The following is a 21,141-nucleotide window of genomic DNA, read 5'->3' on the forward strand; positions in this document are numbered from 1 at the left end:
CAGCCTGTGTCTGAGGCCCTAGCACGTTTGCGGGGTGTAAGTGGGCAGCACCTGAGCTTGGACACTGGCTTCCAGGGCCATGCAGGGCAGCATGAGGCTTCTCGGGGAGACTTAGTTGGCAGTGGACGCACAAGGAGCTGGAGCTGGGCAGGAGGCCAGCGGTTTCCAAAGTCTTCAGGTGTAACTGAGGGCACCTTCAGCGTATGAGTGGGAGCTGCCATGCGCAGGTCAGGTGTACCAAGCTCTAGCCATCTGGATACAGGTGTGTGTTTAAAGCTCTCAGACATCCAGCATCTCCTAACCCAGCCGGGTGTGCCGCCACGCTTCACTGCCTGCAAACCTCAATTATCGCTAACAGTACGATGTGACACTGTTCGTTTGGATGAAGAGGGCTGAGATCATGAGGACCATCTGGTATCCATTGTTAAGCCTGGCTGCACATGAGTGAGAGATGACGAAAGTCACACATCGCTTACCTCTGCGATTAACAGGGTCCTTAGCTACGTACGCAACGTAGTCTGTTGTATCCTGTGAAAGAAAAATGAGATGTCACATCACTAATCGCAGGTTAAGACAGGACAGCAGACACATCATGCATACAGCAGCTCAGTAACCAAGAGTAGCCCTGATGATAGCCCAGCATTTCTCAGACTGTACAGTGGGCAGGAATCACCGGGGATCTTGTGAAATGCAGATTCTGACTCGGCAGGCCGGGAGCTGGGCCCGAGGTTCTGCATCTGCAGACAGCTCTCACAAGACACTGATGCAGCTTCGCCACACCCACACTTTGAGCAGCAAGGGTGTGAAGGGCATCCATTCTCAGCATGTCGGATCACCCGAGGAGCTATAAAAACACTAATACCTGAGTCCCAACTCCCAGATAATCTGATTTAACTGGAGTGGATGTGAGGTCCAGGCATCAAGGATTTTTAAAAGCTCCCCAGATGATTCTATTATGAACCAAGGCTGAGAGCCACCACTGTCAGCTGTCTCCAACAACGATCCTCAAATCTGAGCTGGGGTCAGAATCCCCGGCAGGGCTTGTTACAGCACAGATTGCTGAGCTGCACCCCAGGGTATCCGATTCGGCAGGTCTGAGGTGCGGCCCCGAAATGTACATTTCTGACAAGCAGCCAGGTGCTGCCGCTGATCTGGGGGCCACACTGAGAAAATTAGAAGTGATGTTCAAAGGTTGGTTGCAAACATCCCTCATGGGTGGATGAGATATGGATACGATGACATAAGTAGTAATTTTAATCCTTTTAAGATGTTTCAAAAGCATGAGCTCTATTTAGAAGTCTCACTCTTACACATGAAATATAAGTCCCCTTGCCTGCCTCAGCTACTTGGCACGCAGAGGAAACGATGACCTCAGGAGTGAGCCGAGGCGACCATGTGAATTTTAGTTTCTAAACAGAGGAAACAATTCTCTTAATTCTTGAAAGCAAAACTTTCCTGCAAAGTTGACATTTTCAACATTCAAAAAGTCTCGGGGTGGGGGGAGGGCAACTGGTAAAGGTCTTCCCATTGTTGTGGATATTTCCCCCATGTGATGGTTTTGGAGGACTCCAAGGCTATTGATTAGCTCCCAATGTTTTCAGCATCTGCAAGATTCTCTGTCGTGAGTTCCTTCTTTGTGATACTCTACAGGCAGGAGAAACGACCTCTTCTTTCTCCACAGTGCTCCAGAAAACCCTCCAATGTGAGAGGGGAAGAGGGAAAGTGAGTGTGGAGGTGGGGGGGGGGGGGGGGGAGGATGCCGTGCTTATGAACACCCACTGCAGGGTGCAAGTCGCTTTTCCAAACATCACTGCCCTGGAACTCAAAAACACCCACTAAGACTAAGAAGGGAGAGAGCTCTTCCGGCAGCTCTTGACGTATTGGACTGCTACCTTGAGGTCATTCTCCAGCATGTAGACTTATCTAAGCTGTTTCCCCTTCCTGCTCAGGCCACTGTCCTTTGGTGTATTCACAGACTGACCTGGGAAAGGGAGTGGGAGACCATCAAACCGGTTGACCTGACTTCCTGCCATTTCATCAAGGAAGATCGGGTCAGAATCTGAAGTTACTGGCAAAAATAAGGATTGTAGCTTGTAATTATAGACACTCTTCCCGGATTCAGGAGATGTGAATGTCAGAAGTGGACTTAGGTAGCGCTAGTTTCTCAGTCTGAGATCCATGGAACGCTAGGGTTGGGCAGGTATATTCTCCAGTGTTTGAGATGTCACCAGAATCTCTTTTTATGCTTTCATTTCTATGATAATCTTAAAAGTTAATACAGTAATATGCGGAATCATCTGAATGACACCTGTGCCATCAAGCTGTGCACGCAATTTCAGTGCCAAGATTTTCAGCGGGGTTTCCAACATTATGGGTGCCAGGTTTTTAAAGAATCAGAGAGAAAAGAACAGTCAGATGGCTTTGCCCCACCTGAAGCAAATTAACGTCACATTTGTACACAATGATGTACGACTGAAGTGTTTACTTGAATAGAAGAAATCAGTGGAAGGAGTGAGTCATCTGGCGCCTGTGGTAGTAGAGAGATGCTGACCTCAAAGGCTTCTGCACCATGGTAGTCAGTTCTAGAGTCACATTGGGAGCAGAGATTTAGTTTCAACAAAACTTTACTCATCACAGTAAATTAATTTTACTTTGAATGTTATTGACTTTACTGTGTTTATTTGTACTTAATTTCCAAGTTTGAATGGGAGTTACAGTTTAATCAAAGGAATAAACATAAGGAGTCTATACATAATTTATTTTTGTACATATTTGTGTAACAAAATTAATTTGAGTCCACATTAGTAGCATATACAAGGAAATTCTTCTTTTTAAATTCTTACTCCAGTCTGAGAAATGCTCCTCTGGCTCCAAGCTAGGGAAGGAAGACTAGGCAAGAGATGTGATGTGTCCCTGTCACTCAGATGATCAATGGTCAAGCCAAGGACACAGCTTTTCCAATGCCAATATTGATGCATTCCCGGCAGAGTGGGGAAGTGTATTGCTGTTAAAACAACGTTCTTGACATCACCCAGTCACACAGTGAGCACTCTAAGTTCCAAAGATGGGGCTGCCAAGTGCTTCTTCTGTATTTACCCATGTCTGTTCTCACTCCCCAAGTTTTTCTGAGCCTGACCATTATTCTGGCATTCTTTTGGTGATCTCTTAGAACTGCTAATAATAGTAGATTATAATTGTAGTATTCCTTTTTTAACTGCAGGGATTAACTGTGTTTTCCAGTCTGTCTTATTTGACATTTCAAAATACCATTTTCTTACCCAGTAAACTGAGGCCCAAAGCAAAAAGTAGATATATACGTAGCAGCAGAACAAGGAATAGGACCTAGAATTGTTGGTTTTATTTAAAACGTATACTAATTGTAATGGTTATAAATAAATTTGGAATGAGAACTCATGCACAATGTGATGTGCATTTGAATTGGTTAAAATAAAAAGTAGCCAGGCTTCCTGTCCCCTGGAATCATGACATTTTCTGTATCAGAAAAAAAATATTAAAAGTTATGAATTACTTTAAGGGTCACTGAATGTTTCCTTTTTTTAAGAAGAGCTGATAGGGAAAATTGAAAATAGTTCACAGGTCTTTGTGCATAGTGGAGAATAAAATAATTTTAACAATGGACAATGTATTTGGCTTTCCATTTTCTAGATCTCTGCATCTCCACTCAATGTCAACATGAAGATGAGGTTTGAGACAAGTTCTTGAAAGGAGATATTGATGCAGGTGTGCAACGTTTCTGCCTCTTATTTTTCAAACTGGGTTACCTTCCAAATTTAAGAAACTATGGTTCTAAGCATCACATTAGGCAAGCAAGTAGACAGCCACTGCAAATTAACTAGATCCAGTTACAGATATAAGTATAGATATGTGTATACATGTAGTATAGGTAGAGAATGAGTGTATATACATGTCTAGACGTCATCTTCAGAAATGCTCCTTAGATGGGCTAGATGATGGAACACTTCCACTTTCTAAACGTACATCTCAGTGAGGTATTTCATTTTGCAGTGGATCATAAGAAATGAAAGGATTGGAAAGAAAGTAAAGGAAGGGAAGGGAAGGAAAAAAAGAAGAGGAAAGCATCCTGGAAGACTTCTGAAAATTAGACCCTAAGTATGAAATAGGGCCAAAGCCAGTGGAACCCACTGAATGAGATGTTTAAATAATGCTCTGGTCATCCTGTGACACTTTAGCAGAGGTCTAAGGGCAAAGAACCATCTGCAGGGTGGCCAAATTCCTCTCCTGCCGGTGTCCTTGGCTCAAGGGTCTGAGACAGGGAGATGCCCGGGGCCTCTCCCTGCAGCCTGCATCTCCCGAGCAGGAGCTCAGTGCTGGGGAGATAGGAGCGATGCCTTCCTGGAGGCTGTAGCAGGTGGGAGAGGGAAGGGCAGGCCCAGGCTTCCCTGTAGCTGAGACGCTCAGTGTCATGATTATACTGTCCTTTGGGAACATCGAGATTGGAGCCAGCAGTGGAGATCACTCCCTCGATTTGGGTTTCAATGTGCCAACAGCAGTTCTGCAATCAGGTTACCCAGGTAGGAGTATGGGAGGAAAGATATATGAGTTAAATACAGGGCATGGGAAAAATCCCCTGCCCGGGCTAGAAACAGACAAGGTTCCTGGCCTTGGGATAAGGAGTAATATAATGCACTAATTACTCAGGCTACCTTGGACCAGTAAACTCTTACATAAAATCTGAGCATTGCCTACCGATAATTTGACAAAATAATACAAACAACAATAATGGTAACAGAAACACTGCCCTGCCTGAGGAGGAAGTGGTTTTCTGAGTCCTGCCTTTCCTGACACTGAAACTGAATGCTGGCATTGTATCGTAGAATTCCTGACCGAATGTGGGGAGCAAATTCCCTTGTCGTTCCACCTTCTTAATAAAAGAACCAATGAAAACTAGAACATTCTCGTATTCTCTAGTCTCTCTCTTTTCCTCTCTCTATCTCTGAAACTCCTTCCCTGTTGGCAAAACCAAAGCATTAAAAGACTACAGTGTTAAATTTGGAGAGAAAAATACCAATTTCAAATATTTATGAATAAACCAGACTAAGTAAATTCACAGCCTTTGAATAGACTTAAAATCCAAAAACGGAAGACTCCAAGGGAGAGCCAGTAGAAAAACAGGAACAAAGCAGGATTAGCAGAGTCACGAGTGCACTCCAGCAACTTGAGAAACCAGGGAGCTATGCCATTCCCCCTTAAGAAAGCTAGTGCTTCAAGGATTTTTGACAGCTTTTTACTAATGAAATGAAATTTAATGGTAGGTCCTTGTCAAGGGTTACCCCTAAAAAAAATGAGAGTCAGCAAGAGCTTACGAAAGGGAAGTGGAAATAGTTGGTATCACAGTTAACTTTCTTTATAGGGTCCTAAGAGGCATGCTTTTGAAGCAGGGCCCCTTCGCAGCAATTCTGACAAGAGCAAGAGGAAACAACTCCAAGGGCACTTACCGGGTCTCCCCCAGAGGCGAAGGAGATGGACTGCATGTGATGATTCGCTATAATCTGCCAGGTCCAAAACAAGAAACGAGATGTGCCGTTATTACCTTTCCCATGTCTTGAAAAACTTACTGTTTGTTGGCAGGAAATACAAATCCACAAGGATTCCTGAAAATTGGTAAAATTCATACCCAATGAAAATAACAATTATAAAAGTAATAACAGTAGATAACCCTGAATGAACTTTCACAACGTCAGCCTCTCATCTAGCTGCTTTGCCAGAATTATCTCATTTAAGTCTCACAGCAGCCCTATGAGGTAGGAACTATTGCAATCCCATTTTACAGATGAAGAGCCTGAGGCCCAGAGGGGCTAAGCCGCTGGCTCAAAGCCCTACAGCTAGTTAAAGACAGAGCTGTGACCGAACACAGGGGATCTTAACAACCATGCCTCTTTGAGAAGGAAAACGTCTCAACCACACACCAAAACATGTCAACTGTGCAGTTTCTGTTTCCAAAGACACATGGGGTCTTTGGTACAGACCCCATAGCTGGAGTGGAGGGAAGTGTGGCTGTCCCCTACTTCATCCCATTTGTATCATGAGCACATGAATTAGAAAGCCTGCATCCAAGATCAAAATTGGTGTCCTCTCAGGCACTCTTGTAATTTATCAATTTAAAAACCAGCGAGGATGTTCCAAGTTAATTTTAAATTGGGAAATTTCCATTAGCATTATAAACTGCAGCATACGGTGGGGTTTAGTAGACACTGAGTAAATTAGGAGCTGCCCTAAATTTAAAAGGCTACATAAGTCTTCCACACTATTTTTATCTTTTTAAAGACAACGTAGTGACATTGAAGTAAATTTCCGGGGGTGGGAACAGCAATCTCGTCTCCATCCCAGCATAACCAGGTTTCTTTCTGCACAGCCCCCTCAGGTCCTCGCCGGCAGGCAGGCAGAATTTACAGAGCTGTAATCCTACCATCCAAGGGATTTTTCCAACCATGCTCCAGTAAAACTCAAAGCAAAACTATAACTGAATTACAAGATAAAATGAGATATTTTTAAATGCTTACTTCACTTGTTGGCACTTGCAAAACTACTCAGGATCTAGAAAAACCTGAGTATATAGATGAATAAAAGCAATGAGTCCAGCTCTGTAGCCTGTACCCAAAACCAGCTGGATCAGACTAATAGTTGCCCTTTGCAGTTTTCTGAATTCTGCCTCTGGTCCAGGGGCAGAGGGCTCCCAGGAGAGCAATGAGGATATAGCAGTCCCCAGATGATGACAAACTATGACTTCTAAAGTTGTTCATTTTTTGCTTATTGAATTTTTTGTTTATTTAATTTTTGATTCTAAAGCAGCTCTACAACTGGGGTTTGGAAATCAACGTGAACACAAAGATTTAAGAAAAAAATAGAAATCATATTTGGTCAACGTGACCATTACTGAGTGATTGTATGTTGTCCCTTTGGGCAAGATAGAAATTGAAAAGGAGAGTAAGAAAATTAGAGCTAATTAACTAAAGGATGTGTTTTGCTCTGAGGGTGTTTCATCTTGCTTCCTCTCCTTGAGAGCTCTGAAAAGGAGAGCTAGCTTTGCCTTTCTGCTGGCTCTCTGGTTTGGGAAGGGTTTGCCCACTCGGACTCCTTCTGTTTGCTACAGCCTGGCCCTTAACTCGGGAGAGGCAGAGGGATGTGAACTCTGGGTCCTGCCAAACCTTCCTCAGACTGTGCTCATGTCATCCGAGCTGCCGTTCCCCAGGCATCCCCCCAACCCCACACTCCCTCCCATCCACATAAACCAAGGGCAGGACAATGAGACCTGGACACACCCAACCAGCCCCCAACCCGAGGATGGGAAGGCCAACCATGGTGACCTCATCGTTTCTGCTCTGAGAGTGTGCCTCTCTCTCCCTTTTTTTATTTTTTGAGATGCGACTGAGGTAGAAGGGGGAATTAGGAGATAAGATCTCACAGAATTGATGACTGTGGTCTGAGGATTCCTAGAAACAAAAGCTGCAGCAGCCACATGAATAAGAATGGAAGAGAACAGACTTGTGGTTGCCCAGGCAGAGGGGGCGGAGGGAAGGACTGGGAGTTTGGGGTTAGCAAATGCAAACCATTACATATAGAACAGATAAACAACAAGTCCGACTGCATAGCACAGGGAACTGGATTCAATATCCTGTGATAAACCATCACGGAAAAGGATTTTCAAAAGAATGTATAACGGAATCACTTGGCTGTACAGCAGAATTAACACAACATTGTAAATCAACTATACTTCAGTTAAAAACAAAAAGAATGGAAGTGAGCATGTGAGGGTAGCGCCAAGCGAGGTGCACCCCGAGCCGCCACGGTGCTCAGCAGGAGGCAGCTCCAGAGAAACGCTGAGCCTCTTGCACGTTCTTAATCTGCCACCTAACGACTCGTTCGTTACCCATCCCTCGGAAGGGCCGATGAGAAAAGACAAGGGATTATCCATCAGTTGAGTGAGGACAAAGGAATGGAGTGAGAAGTGGCACCCACTATGTCAAAACACAGCCCAGGTGTTACCTCTCGTTTCTATGCTAGATCTAGAATTTATTTCAACATCTTGGGTTGGGGCAGGGGTGGGGTGGTGTCCCATTCATCCTAAATGAAGCTGGGAATGCTGCTTGCTTACCTGGGGAATACGGAAATCAATAAATATGAATATGTATAGCAACGTGAAGGTACCCATAGGCATCCCTGGTAACACACTGCCAGAGTCAGGAAGTGTGTCATTCAGAGGTCTGTGGATCGCCCATCCCTCTCCATGTAGGCACATCCGAATCCCAGCTCACACTGCCAGCCACAGAGGCCCAGACTGGGCAGAGCAAGTGAGGGATGGCTTCACTCCACCTCCCACCTTTATGGTTTATGAGCATTTTCACCTCCTTTGCTTCCTTTGGCCTTCAGAACTCCCCTGTTGGTTCCAGGACAGCTACTCATACACCCATTTTCCCAGCTAAAGGAAATAACAATCAGAGAAACTTAAGATTTAGACACTGAAGAAAAACCCAACTATCTTAACAGAGTTTGCCTCAGTAAGCATCGTCGTCCCCACCTCAGTCAGTAAGGACCCCGTCCACACTGGACATGCCACAGATGCGCCGTACTGCATCAACCCGTGACACTGCCAACTAAGAGAGGCTCCACGATAACAACCCGCGAAGAGATAAAAAATACTGTCAATTAAACCATGACATGCCATCATCTCAAAGATGATAAATGTGAAAATAAAATGTGGACTGTAGAACCAACAAAATACAATATTAAAGAAAACAAAATAGGTCAAGGACATTGAGAGGAGACTTCTGAGCATACACACACCTCTTTTTACACTGTAAGTAAACCGATGAGTTCATGCATTATCCTCAAAAAAAAGGTAATGTATAGCAGAATTCAAGAGACCCAATTCCATCTATCATTCTGTTGGCGACCTTTGGAAGTGGCCAGAGTTTGTGGACTGGTGAAGATTTTACACAAATGTGCTCCACAGGGACCCAGTAAAGCAGGAAATGGAAAGCCCTGCACAACAGCCATGGTTTGGGGGCTATGGGCAGGGCAGGGCCTGAGCACCTACACACCTGTTTCGAGTCTGGGGTCCGCAGGTTCAGGCTGGCGGTGGATATGGTCAGGGAGATGCTCATCCCCGCAAACTGGAGGTTGCTCTTGCCCAGGATGCTGGACAACACTTTGCTCGGAGGCTGTGAAATCAAGCAGCATTATTTTAGCTTTCCGTTCACAGGAGGCCACATTGTCAAGGCCTCTACGCTGTTATCTTCCACACCTTCAACCTCCACCGTCCCCTCTCATCGGGCACGTGAAGGCAACATTCCAGGAATGAGCTGGGAGTGTGGGATCTGACACTAACACACAAACTCTAGAGTACGCAATAGGCAAACTGTAAAGCATCTAATATACACACACTGAGATGAGGAATCTGCTGGAAGGTCAGAGGTGTCAGTACACCAGGGAGCTCCTGTTGGGATGTGTCTCATGGGGTCATTCATAAGCCCCAGGAAGGAGCCACAGGCCAGGGCCCGAAGCTTCGCAGCCTCAGAAACCAGTTTCATCCTACCAGGAGTCAAACTACTCAGGACTAGACTGAAATGGAGCAGCTCATGGGGTTGATGAGCAAATAAATGGTCCAATTAAGACCCAGGGGTCTGGAGCCAGCACAAGGATGGACAGACCCAGTTCTGCTCTAACTGGTGCATCAACCAGCCCTTCAGAACTGTCTTTGGCACAGGGACCCACTAGCTGTCCCTTCCTTCCTTTTCAGAGTAGAACATGTCCTCTTTTGAGATGCCAATTAAGACTACTTCTTAACCAAGCAGGCATCCCTTTTGAATCCCCTACCAGAGCTATTTAAAAATAGAGATGCCTGGGCCCCACCCCAGAGATTCTGATTAAGCATACCAGGGGTGAAGCCCAGAAATTGACATTGTTTCCACCACTTTCACCAAGAGGCCTGAGAGGGAACCCCGAGACTTGCTGGTTGGGTACCAAGCGGCTGTGAAAGACGAGGTTCCTTATCTCAGTTCTCAGATGCCCTCCTAGTTCCTGTATTCAAGATTCTGGAGCCTTGCCTGGCTTCTATGTCCACTGGAACACAGGCTGGCACATCTAGATGAGTCTTCATCCAAAGTTCTCTGCCTGAAACCCAGTTGCTCTGAGGGCTCACAAATGTCTCCAGGCTACGAAGACAGAGCTGACCCTCAGCCCTGGGAGCAGCAGAGGCAATCACACAACCTGCCCCAGAGCCTCAGCCTCAGGACAGACTCGGAGATACTCACAGGGATGCGCTCCCCACCATTCAGTCCAGGCATAGAAAAGTCTGGATGGTGGATATTTAATTTTGTATTCACTACACACTTAAGAAAAGAGTTTTTCTGAGCTTTGTCTTAATCCAGTTTTTTTCTTCTGGTCCAACCACCTCCAGGATGAAAAGGTCAAGTCCAGGGGTTGAATGTGCAGCCCGTGGAGCCAGGTGGCCTGAGCTTGAGCTCAGCTCCACCACCTTCTCGCATTGTGGGTTCTCATACCTGTGCCTCAGTTTTTATCATCTGTAAAATGGGGATATTCAACGGTGTTCTAGAGCTGTCTTGTTCCAGCTAATGAGAGACAATTATTAAATTTTTAGGAATTTTATGAGCTGGCCATTAAAAAGAGCTGCTATTAAAAATTAATTTATGTAAACTTACAATTAAATCAATTACACTTTTAAAAAAACAAACAATAAATACTCAAAACTCATCACTTCCTAATTGTTTCTACATTAGCTATTACCTATGCTGTTCAGGTTATTTAGTGTGGACAATGTCCTTGTCCCCTACATGTAGTGGGGACACTGTGTAACGGTGACCTACCGCACATCTCTTCCCAACTCCACTTTAGAGATGTCAGGTTAGAGCTTGAAATCGGCCGTTGTGGAAGCATTTATGCCACAGAAACTGGCAAACACAGCAAATTTAGTGCTTCTCAGTCTCCACCTCCAGCCCCAAGAGCCTGTTGTTAAACTATTACCAGCACACCACTGGTTGATGAGGGCATCAACCACAGAGTTGTTCTAATGAAATGAACTAATGTACATAAAGGCTAAGAAGAATGCCTGGCCCTGGTTTACGTGTCTTCGGTGTAGACCTGGGGTGTTTATTTTGACAACCCTATCAGTTAGCCTTGATAGCTAACTTTCCTCGTCAACCACGTGGCAAAGAGGGAATATAAGCTCTTTTTGTTTTTAGAAGTGACAAGAGTCACTGTGAGTTACTCCCTTTAAATCAACAGATGTCTCTTGGTTCCCCACTGCCCGGCAAAAAAAAAAAAGTGACAAGAGCTGGGCCATGGAAAAGAGAAACGGAACAATTGTGTGTGATTAAAGATGCTGAGTGGTGACAGAAGAGAGAAAAAGTAAAGGAGACACAGGTAGACACAGAGCTGAGAGAACAGTACCTTTCTTTTCCTGAAGGCTCCCTTGGCGCCAGGGACCGCTTCGCAAACCCGGCTGATGGCTTCCCTTAAGAGAACAGGAAGAGAGAGATCCATTTTATCCCATCCTTCAGGATTACATAACCCAGACGTTCTACACATGCAAAAAACAAAACTAAGCAAACCACATCTTAGAGCCTCTGGCTGGCAGTATCCTAATTCTTTCTGTTGCTGTGGTTGTATCCTAAGGGTGGGATATGAATTGATGCCACACTTTCTTTTTTCTTTTTTTAATGTCTGGTTAAGATTATATTTTAGAAAATCAGTACCCTGAAGTGCTGAAGTGTACTCTTCTGGATGTTCTCTCCATGGCCATAGTCATGGCACAAGGCCCAAACCTAATCAAGCATTGCTATTGATTAAGATCTTTCTGAAGTGAGTCAGGATGTAATTAAAAGAAATTTGGTCCTCTGAGTTTTATTCCCAGCTTGTGCAGTTACTAAATATCATAAAATCAAGAGGATTTTGAAGGAGGACAGGAACTCCAGGGGCACACAAATGAGCCAGAAATGAGGCTCTGCGTAGGCAGTTCTAAAGCATATACAATGTGCTGGGCACTGTCTTGAGGAGGGAGGCAAGGAGCATCCTAGGTACCAAGGGGGCCTGACAGAAGGACCAGCTGCAGAGGGTCTGACCCACAGGTCTGCCCGGGGCAGGAGGGCATGGGAGCAGTGGGAGGGTGAAAAAGTAAGACTAGACAGAGGCTGCTACAGTCCAGAAGCTGGAGGCTGGGGGGGACGTGGCTTGGGCAGGTGCTTGAAAGCAAGCACAGCTCAACTTCGTGACTCAGCCTCAGTGAGAAATAATGGGTGATATGCCAAAGGCAGCTCCAAAGTCAGGAGCCAAGAAAGGAGCTGGGTGAACTTCTCAACTCCCACATGGGGAAGGACAAAAGAGTAAAAGAACACAGAAAAAAAAAAAAAAATAGGAATATGGAGAAACACTGAATGATAAAGAAGACAATAGGTCCTTAGAAACATTCCACAAACTTTCTCAGCTGAATACTTCTTGAAATTATTTTCTATCATCATCTAGAAAAATAATTACTGTCACAATACAATGCTTTTAAGAGAAATATGACCTTGTCAAATTAGGTGAGAGACTATTAAGATAAGCTTCACATTTGCCATTCAATTCATTGTACAGAGAGAAGAAAGAAATACTATTCTAAAAGTTCAGATGCCATAAAAACTGTAGATTATGAATCACCATGACTCAGAAAAAGTTTGTTTGAAAGAAACAAATGTTTTTTTGATGTTTATCCTTAGTCATTTATTTTATAATAATATTCTAAAAGTGGTTCTATCAAATAATCATCCAAAGTATTTTCTAAAGGTAAATTCCTTATTGAAGAGAGTCAAGTTGTTTCTCTAGAGAAACATGTATAAAAAGTATCTATATTTTATCTGTTTAATTTTGAAAGCTTGATGTGTGTCTGCACTGTGCTTATTATATTAAATGATACATTTAGCTAAGCAAAGCAGCTCAGTCCCTGATAGTCCCAATAGGTTGGAAAGACATTATTTGGTGGAAAGTTTCCAGTAAGTCATTCCTTAAATACCCCTAGTAAGCATCGTATTTCTTTTCCCATCCACTGACGTAGAGGATAAGAGAAAAAAATCAGTCTTGGATGACAGTTTTCAGAAAGGAAATGTCAAATGTCTAATTTATTATATAGGTTACACATCATCAAACGTCTAATCTAGTCAGGCTATGAAGCCTGGGCAACAAGCCTTGCTACTTATGTGCCACTTTGGGAGATGGAGGTGGAAACAACCAGTGAGCATTAAGAGTGGTATTGTGGAGAAAATGTTGCAAATAATAAACATGGTCTATCAAACAAATCCTCCCACAGAGAGGCAAGCAAGCATCTCAGAGAACATTCAGAGACTCAATATTTTGGCCTTAAATTTTGCAAATGTAAGACATTCCAGAAATTTCTCCGAGCTCATGGACTCAAGAAAGTCCTAGGGATCCCCCCTGTGAGCCAACCTTTAGAATCCCCAAAGAGATTTGCAAACCAAGCTGCTTTTCAGAAGAATTGCTCTCCTTTCATCACTGGCAAAAATTTGTTTCTGATGCTCAGATAAATTGTGTGTGTGTGAATTCTCACTTCAACCAGGTTGATGGAATCTATTTCTGTTTGTTTGAAATAGAAATGTGACATAACTATTAGTAATTGCAATAGTTAGATGACTGAAATTAGTAACTTGAACTCCAAAGTCTAATTTAAATATAACCATTTTTATCATCTCTCCTTATTGCCTAGCAGAGTGCCTTTTGGTGAGTAGTGCTAATTTAATTGGTTCTTTTAGCAATAATTATTTAGCTTTGTGTAAATCCATTTAGTCCCAGTTTGAGCCTCAGGTAGTGACTTTGCCCTGTTTTTAGTAATGGAGAGTGCTTCCTAACATTCTGTCCAGTAAGACCCCATTTTGGTAAGCCAACCCATGACCTTGGAGTTCAGTTAATATGAAAATGGAATATTTGGCACCTCCAGAGTCATCTGAAAGTAACTGAAGCCAGCCCCAAATGCTAATCCTTACTTTCTCATGACTTCACCATCTTCCCCTTTTGTCTAAAATTCTCATCATTAGAGCCAGTACCTTTGACATTTTAATAGCTTTTTCATTAGAATATAGTACTGGATCCTTTGAAATCATGCAGCACCATCTTACTCCCTACTCACCCATCTCATTGCCACCCACCCAGCCTCCCCAAACACACATACACACACACACACTTCTATTTTACAGACTAAAAAATTTTAAAAAAAAGGACATCTGGGTTATTTCTACACTCATTCACTCCTATTCTAGTGGGGGGGGGGGGGTGCAACAAACGAACACATATAATGGTAAATTGCAGTCAATTTCATGAAGAAACAAGAAGGAGAGATATGTAGAACGTGTAGATAAATAGTACATGCCACCCCCAAATATGTCTCTCTGGTATAAGGATCATTTTGAGCTGAAGGCAATTGAGAAGAAGCAGATACAAGAAAAGTCCCCTGCACTTCCCCTATTGGCCTAAAAGCAGGGCATACATTTGTAAAGGCATCCCCTTCCCCTCTCTACCAAGAAGGACAGACATTAATCACTGGAGACAACACTAGACCCTGATCAACTAAGAGATGCACCAGAGGAATCTGCATAACAAACCTTGCTACTAGCTCTTACCTTCCATAAGTTTCCTCATACATTTACCTTCCCACAGCTTGTCACCCCCAGAAACTCAAAGTCTTTTTTTCTGTGTCTTGTCAATTCTGTACAGATTTTTCATCTTCGATTAAGATATAAGCCCAAGTTCTAACCACTTCTTTGAGTTACTCATTACTGAATTTCACTGCGAGCATGTGCAATTCATACTTTAATCAAGTTTGTTTTTCTCTTGTTAATCTGTCTTCTGTTAGTCTAATTTGCAGGGTCCCAGACAAAGAACATAGGAGGGCAGAGCACAGAAGTTTTTTTCCTTCCCTACAGGATTAATGCTGTAATGCATGTCAGTAGGGGGGAAGAGTTACCCAGTGAGTGGCATTTGAGTGCCTGGGCAACTATCCAGGAAAAAGTAAGTTGAGTTCCTATCTTATGCCTTACATGCAAATAAATCCTAGATGGATTGCAAATTTAATTTGTGATGAAACCATAAAAGTACTAAAAGAAAATTGGGAAGACATTTTTAATCTCTGAATCTTAGAATGATAGAAACCATAAAAGAAAATATTGTCACAATACATAAAAATAAAACTTTATGCACAAGAAAAAAAATGGTAACATTTCACAGCCAAAGAGATAATTGTCCTAATATAAGTCAATAAGGAAAACATCAAAAACCCAATAGAAAATGAGTAAAAGATATGAACAAAGAGTTCACACAGGAGATAAATGGCACTTGAAAATATGAAAAGATTCTCAGCTTTACTCATAATAAGAATACAAATTAAAGCCTATACTAAAAGTCAATTTTCACAGCTGAAGATTTAAGCTTGATAAGAACTTGTAGGTAAAGTATCCCACATCAGTGAGAATGTAGCTTGGTGCAGCCTCCGTGGGGGCAGATTGGTCATATCCCTAACAAAACCCTTTCATCCAGGAGTTCTACTTCTGGGAATTCATCCTCTAAATACTCTCAGAAAAGGCCAGAAGACTCACATACACACTATTGATTGCAGCAATGTTTTAATAGAATGATAGGAACCAATCAATATCTATCAGGGGCCAGTTCAATAAATTATGGTACCTCCATAAAATGCACCGTCAACAGCGTTGTTGATGGTGCCCTCTCCACTCTCACCTCCCTTTTCTCCTCAGCTCCCCCCCGGCCACTCTTGTTCCTACTAACTGTTCTGCAAAGTCGCCAACACCCTCCCTGGCACCAAATCGACAGGCAAGCTGCTGTCCTCACTTCCTTGACACACTTCTTTTCCTTGACTTCTTGATCCCACAGTCCTCTGACGTCCTCCACCATCCTGGGTGCTGCTGGTCAGTTTCTCACCTTCTCCGTGACTCTACCTCTAAATCACGGAGAGCCCCAAGGAGCCGTTCCACCCACCTCCTCTCTGTCCTCTGTGTGACCTGCAGGAGTGGATGGTACAATCTGAGAACGAGTTTACTGCCCCAACGTCTTCTGCCTAAATCCACTCGGGGCCAGCTCCTCCCTGGCTCCGGACGAAGCCCCGGGCATGCCCCGTAGTTAGTCCACTCACTTCCAGAGAAGAAGATATCCTCAATAACTTACAGCTTACTCCATTTTCCTATTTTTAGAGGTATAAATTCTCAGTCCCAGCATAATAATAAAAACCCAGAACATCATTTAAAGTTAGAGCTCTCCTCCTTCCCTTAGCACTGTCTGGGGCCCAAAACCTCCCAGTGGCCAAAGGAGGAGGTGCCTCCCCACCTTCTGGTTGCAGTTTCTGACCCCTTGGCTGGGATGGTGGTCTGGGGGTGCCTATGAAGAAGTCAGGGAGCACTGAGTGACACTGACAGCCCCGGCTGGGCCCTCTGGCCAGGGCTGAGGTTTGCAGCCGACTCTCCTCCCACAGCCACTTTCCTTGTTTTTTTAAGGCTCCTCCCCCAACCCCGGGAATGTTAGGGTGCCCGTGCTGTGAAATGGACAGTGTCTGTTCTTCATCCGCCCACACACCTTCCCCCTCCTGGCACCAACACCCATGGGGCAGGTCCAGCCTCTTGCCGCTGACACAGCCCCAATCTTTAGCAGTAAGCTTTCCAGGGTGGGTCCAGTGGGCTCATGGCCCCATTAAGGTGCCTCCTGCCCACAGCACCTTCCATCAGCGGGAGGTAGTTTCTCCCCAAACACACTCACTCCTGCTTCAGGTCTCAGTGGTGTGGTCCAATGGGCTCCCCAGGCTCTGGGTGACACATGCCAAAGTCAGTGTCATCTGCTGAAAGTCCCTCACTCTATCTGAAGCAAGGGGGAACCACCTGGCCCCTCCCACATTATCAGGGTAGGGATCACAGGACACAGGACTCTAGCCAAAGAAATCCTCTCTGTAATTCCCAACCTCATTCATTATACTTTCCAGGTGAGTGTTGGACAAATAACAGCAAAATAGATTCCCACACCCATCTTGTCTTCCCAAACCCTGCCTGGGTGGTCCCACACCATAGCCCTTCAGGACTGCTGGAGGCATGCCTTGACTTGGATCTCAGCTAAACAAAGACAGAGTCTAATTTTACTCTGCGGTTACCTCCATCCACTCCTGTTCTAAGGTGTCTTATTGTCTCTAGCTCCAAAGGCCTCATTTGTCTTTATCTCCAGCCTCATTTGTCTTCATCTCCCAGGATGTTGGTAGGTACCAAGATTTTATAGACAATTACCACATCCAATTGATATCTCCAGCTCATTGTCTAAAGTCTCCTCAGACTTAATCTTTTCAAACAAAGCCTTGACTGTCCCCACTAAAAGCATTCCTACCCTGGTCTTCCCATGGCGGAAAACGGGACCATGGTCCTCTAGAGAGCTGCCCTCACCCCCACCCAGGAACTGTCCTTGATCCTCCTGTGCCACGCCCACACCAAACCCATCACAGCCCTGACCACCGTGGAGAAGGCAAGACAGTCTGTGTTCTCAAGAACAGGGCAGCAGAGGAGACTAACAACTCATGGAATAGCCTAGAGAAAAAAGTAGCCATAGCATGGGCACTATTAACTACTAGAGGGCAATTCTGTCTTTCAGAGAAATGAGAGGGCATGTACACCCAGTCCACAGAGAAGCCTCATCACTAAAGGAGCTGGAAACCAGGGGCGGTAGAAGATCTCTGGAGAAAGTACAGATTGGAACTGGGACCAGAGGAGCATGACCCGATGGAAGTGTGAGGGGCAGTGGCTGTGCCGGGAAATGGCAGACTGGGTCAGATTTGCAGAAGGATGGCAAAAAGAGGCAGAGGAATTTAGAATTCAGACTCAGGTCCAAGAAGCATCCAGGGATGCGCTGAGGGGTGATAAACAGCAGAGGCCTTTTAAATAGAGCTGATATGATAGAAACAGGATTGAATGCACATTAACCTAGCAGCAGTGTGCAAGACACAGAAAGGGCTGAGAAACAGCAGGCAAGGGTACCAGCCCAGACTTCTGTGGTGAAAATGACAATGAAAAGGGGCCCATTTGGAGAAGAAAACTCACAGACCTGCCCGATCATGGAGAGTAGAGCTGAGGGTAGGGCCATAGACAGCTCACTCTCACCGTGGGGACAGCCTCTCTCCCTCCCCAAGGACGCATGAAAGCAGCCGATTATCTCCATCGTGAAGCCATGAGACAGGCAGGCAATGTATGAGAGCCAGCACACAGCAAGGATGGGGCCAGGAGGCTGCCAGCCAGGGTGAGAGGGCATGCAGGGGCCCAGAGTGCTAAGAGGGGCACTTAGAGCAAATGGCTTCTTCCCAGCTTCGTCCACACAAATGAATCGAAACTTCCCAGCACCTACAACCTAAAGCATCATACAGAGTTGAACACAATTTTAGGCATCAAAAATACCTCAACCTTAATTTGTCAAAAGTAATTTCACCAGAACAGGTTGAAACCACTTAAATCTTCCAACAATAGGTATGTTGCAAGCATAAATAGAGCCATGAATTTTGAAATCTGTGTACCACTTGAAAAATCAGTGAGATACCAAAGCAAGTTCCCTAATTGTCATAATTTTACAGAGTCACCCCTGCCATTTTTATCCCAACATTACCAATGTTTGTGATTTGCCCCAGGCACACATACATAGTAGGTGTCAGTAACTACTGACTGATGATTATTAAACAGATGCAGAAAAAACAGTATCCTATAATTTCTCTTTTTGAAAAAAAGCCCAATAGGAAACTAGAAAAGAGATTCCTTAACCTTGCTGTACAATATCTCACAAAATGAAAGATAAACCCTTAGGATTGCTTAAAATGTAGAACCAAAGAATAAAGCCCTCCCGAGACAATATTGAAGCTAATATTCCTAATGGTTTAAATAACTAAAGTTCGCTCAAGGTCACAGGTGGTGTCACAGACATCTTTGTTTGAGAGATCAGGGACTTGCTTCATTCTTATGAACACTTTCAATGAATTTTCTTTTCCCTTTTAAAATTCTAACCATTGGGTTAGAAAAAGTTCTCTACTCCCAATTCAGCTGCTTCAAGATGCTGATAAGCCAATCAAAAAGAAAGTTACACCTCATAACTGCTGTTTATGGCAGGTGCCATTTTATAAAAAGCCAAGTTCTCAGATAATCGGGATGTGTCCACCCAACCGCACTGTGCTCCAGGCAAGATGGTGCCACTTGCCTTCAGAGCGCCAGCCACGAAGGGGCTGAAAGGGGCTGCCCAAAGCAGCGTGGAATCCACAGACCTTGGAAACCTTGCATATATCTGTCCTTACTGCCAGCTTTTTGGAGAGATGCATCTTCTGAGATCAACTACCACAAGCTTTAAAGAGCCCAACTCTGCTGAAATCTGCTTCCTAATAGCAAAGCGGAAATACAGGAGAAGCAAGCAAACCTGACCCCAAAGTCTCTGACCCTTTGGATACACATACCAAAAACACAAGGGGACCTGACATTTGCCAGGCTCTGTTCTATGTGCTTTCAAGGGATGGCCTCATTTAATCCTCACACATCCTTGCAAAGTAGGAGCATTGATGCTGGTTTTATAGTCGAGGAGATGGAGGCACAGAGTAGTTAAGCAACGTGCCTGAGATCACACAGCCAGCAAGCACCTAAGCCTGCTCAGAGCCCAGGAAGTGAACCCACAGCTTTAAGAACAGGCCACATGGGAGGTCCACGGAGATGGCACGTTTTCTGAACTCCAGTCTCTCTCTGGACCTAGGGAGAGCCCATCCACTTGTTCCTCAGCAAGGTCACCCACAACCAGGACTCAGAATCTTAAGAGTCCTAAGAATCACAGAACCACGTAAGGCCTTGGAAATCCTCAATTCCAATTTTAACCCACCAGAAGTGGTGTGCAAGACGGGAACCGTGGGAACCAGAAACCAGGTGCCATATGTACAAAATCTACCTTGAGTGGATAAGCAAACCACATTCAGAAGGCTCAAGTGAAACTGTGCTGGGAGTGAAAAAGAGCAGGGACACACACACATCAACGAGCCTGAACAAAACTATGTGGCATGAAGGAGATCAGACAAAAAAGAGTATGTGCTGCATGATCCCATGCATATAAAAACTCCAGGAAATGCACACTAATTATAAGTGTCGATGCTGTGTGGGTGTCTGGGAGGCGGCAGGAGGCAGGAAGGGGCCTGTTCCTATCCTCCCTGGGAGAAACCTAGGTCCAGGATTTCCCATCACATCCCCCGAAGGTCAGGGCAGGCCTCCATCACCAAGTCTCTCTGTGGCTCTAGTCTTGACTGAACCGCCTAAACCAGGACCAAACAAACACCTGGTCTCCGTCCTCTGTGTTCACTTTTCTTTGTAAAATGGCAGCTACATCATTGTGGGTGTCCCTTTGGCCAGGCAGCTCAGACACCTGGGCCATGCCTGCTCCCGTGCTGTGCTCTCTACCGCACTGCAGACTGAGAACCCACTTCCCAATGAGATCTTTCCTTTTAGGATCCTGCGGGGGGATGGATGCAGGTCTTGGAGGAGGCAGCTAAAAATAGGCTCAGCCAACAGGAGGATCTCGAATGCAGCCCTGTTAACAGCCCTGTGTCACACACAGGCACGTCCTCTGTCATTATTTTCTGTATATCATGACATTTTGACATCTTCAAGAACTTTTCTAGCTGGGGAGACACCACCCCTCTGGGGTTAGTCAAGTCTTAGAGACAGCAAAGGGCCCAGTCGGATCACCTATGACATGCAGATTAACCAGTGCAGGGCCAGGCCTCCTCTCTTGGCCCCTGCACCACCAGAGGCAACATTCCTCTGCCTTACTCAGCTCAGGACCAGGTGCCAGGCAACTGCGACCAGCCCTCTAGCTCAGAGCCCGCAGGAGTTGCCCGAACTAGCCATCCTGAGCTGTCCACCCTGCCCTGCCTTGCCTTTCCCATGGAAACCCCAGTAAAGGCTCTGGCCTAAACTTCCTCTCTCCTGTCCTCCGCCTCCTGCCCACCCTGGCGCTTCGCCCTGTGGCTCCCGGTATCAAGGTGCACTGGGGAGCGGGGCGCTCATGCCAGCCTCACAGCAACTCAGCAGGCCGTCTCAGTCA

The 21,141-nt window shown here is 44.9% G+C and overlaps 1 protein-coding gene across 1 annotated transcript in view; it reads right to left on the reverse strand.

Moving 5' to 3' along the window:
- SHC3 (SHC adaptor protein 3) overlaps positions 1 to 21,141 on the reverse strand; it is a 141,442-nt gene that overhangs the window by 53,067 nt on the left and 67,234 nt on the right. The window contains exons 3-6 of the mRNA XM_059926269.1: positions 11,449 to 11,512; positions 9,081 to 9,200; positions 5,478 to 5,531; positions 477 to 528 (exon numbers count right to left, since the gene is read on the reverse strand). Of these exons, the coding sequence (XP_059782252.1) occupies positions 477 to 528; positions 5,478 to 5,531; positions 9,081 to 9,200; positions 11,449 to 11,512 (290 nt within the window). The remainder of the gene's footprint in view (positions 1 to 476; positions 529 to 5,477; positions 5,532 to 9,080; positions 9,201 to 11,448; positions 11,513 to 21,141) is intronic.

This window comes from Balaenoptera ricei, chromosome 6 (genome assembly GCF_028023285.1).
Source record: "Balaenoptera ricei isolate mBalRic1 chromosome 6, mBalRic1.hap2, whole genome shotgun sequence".
Classification (NCBI taxonomy): domain Eukaryota; kingdom Metazoa; phylum Chordata; class Mammalia; order Artiodactyla; family Balaenopteridae; genus Balaenoptera; species Balaenoptera ricei.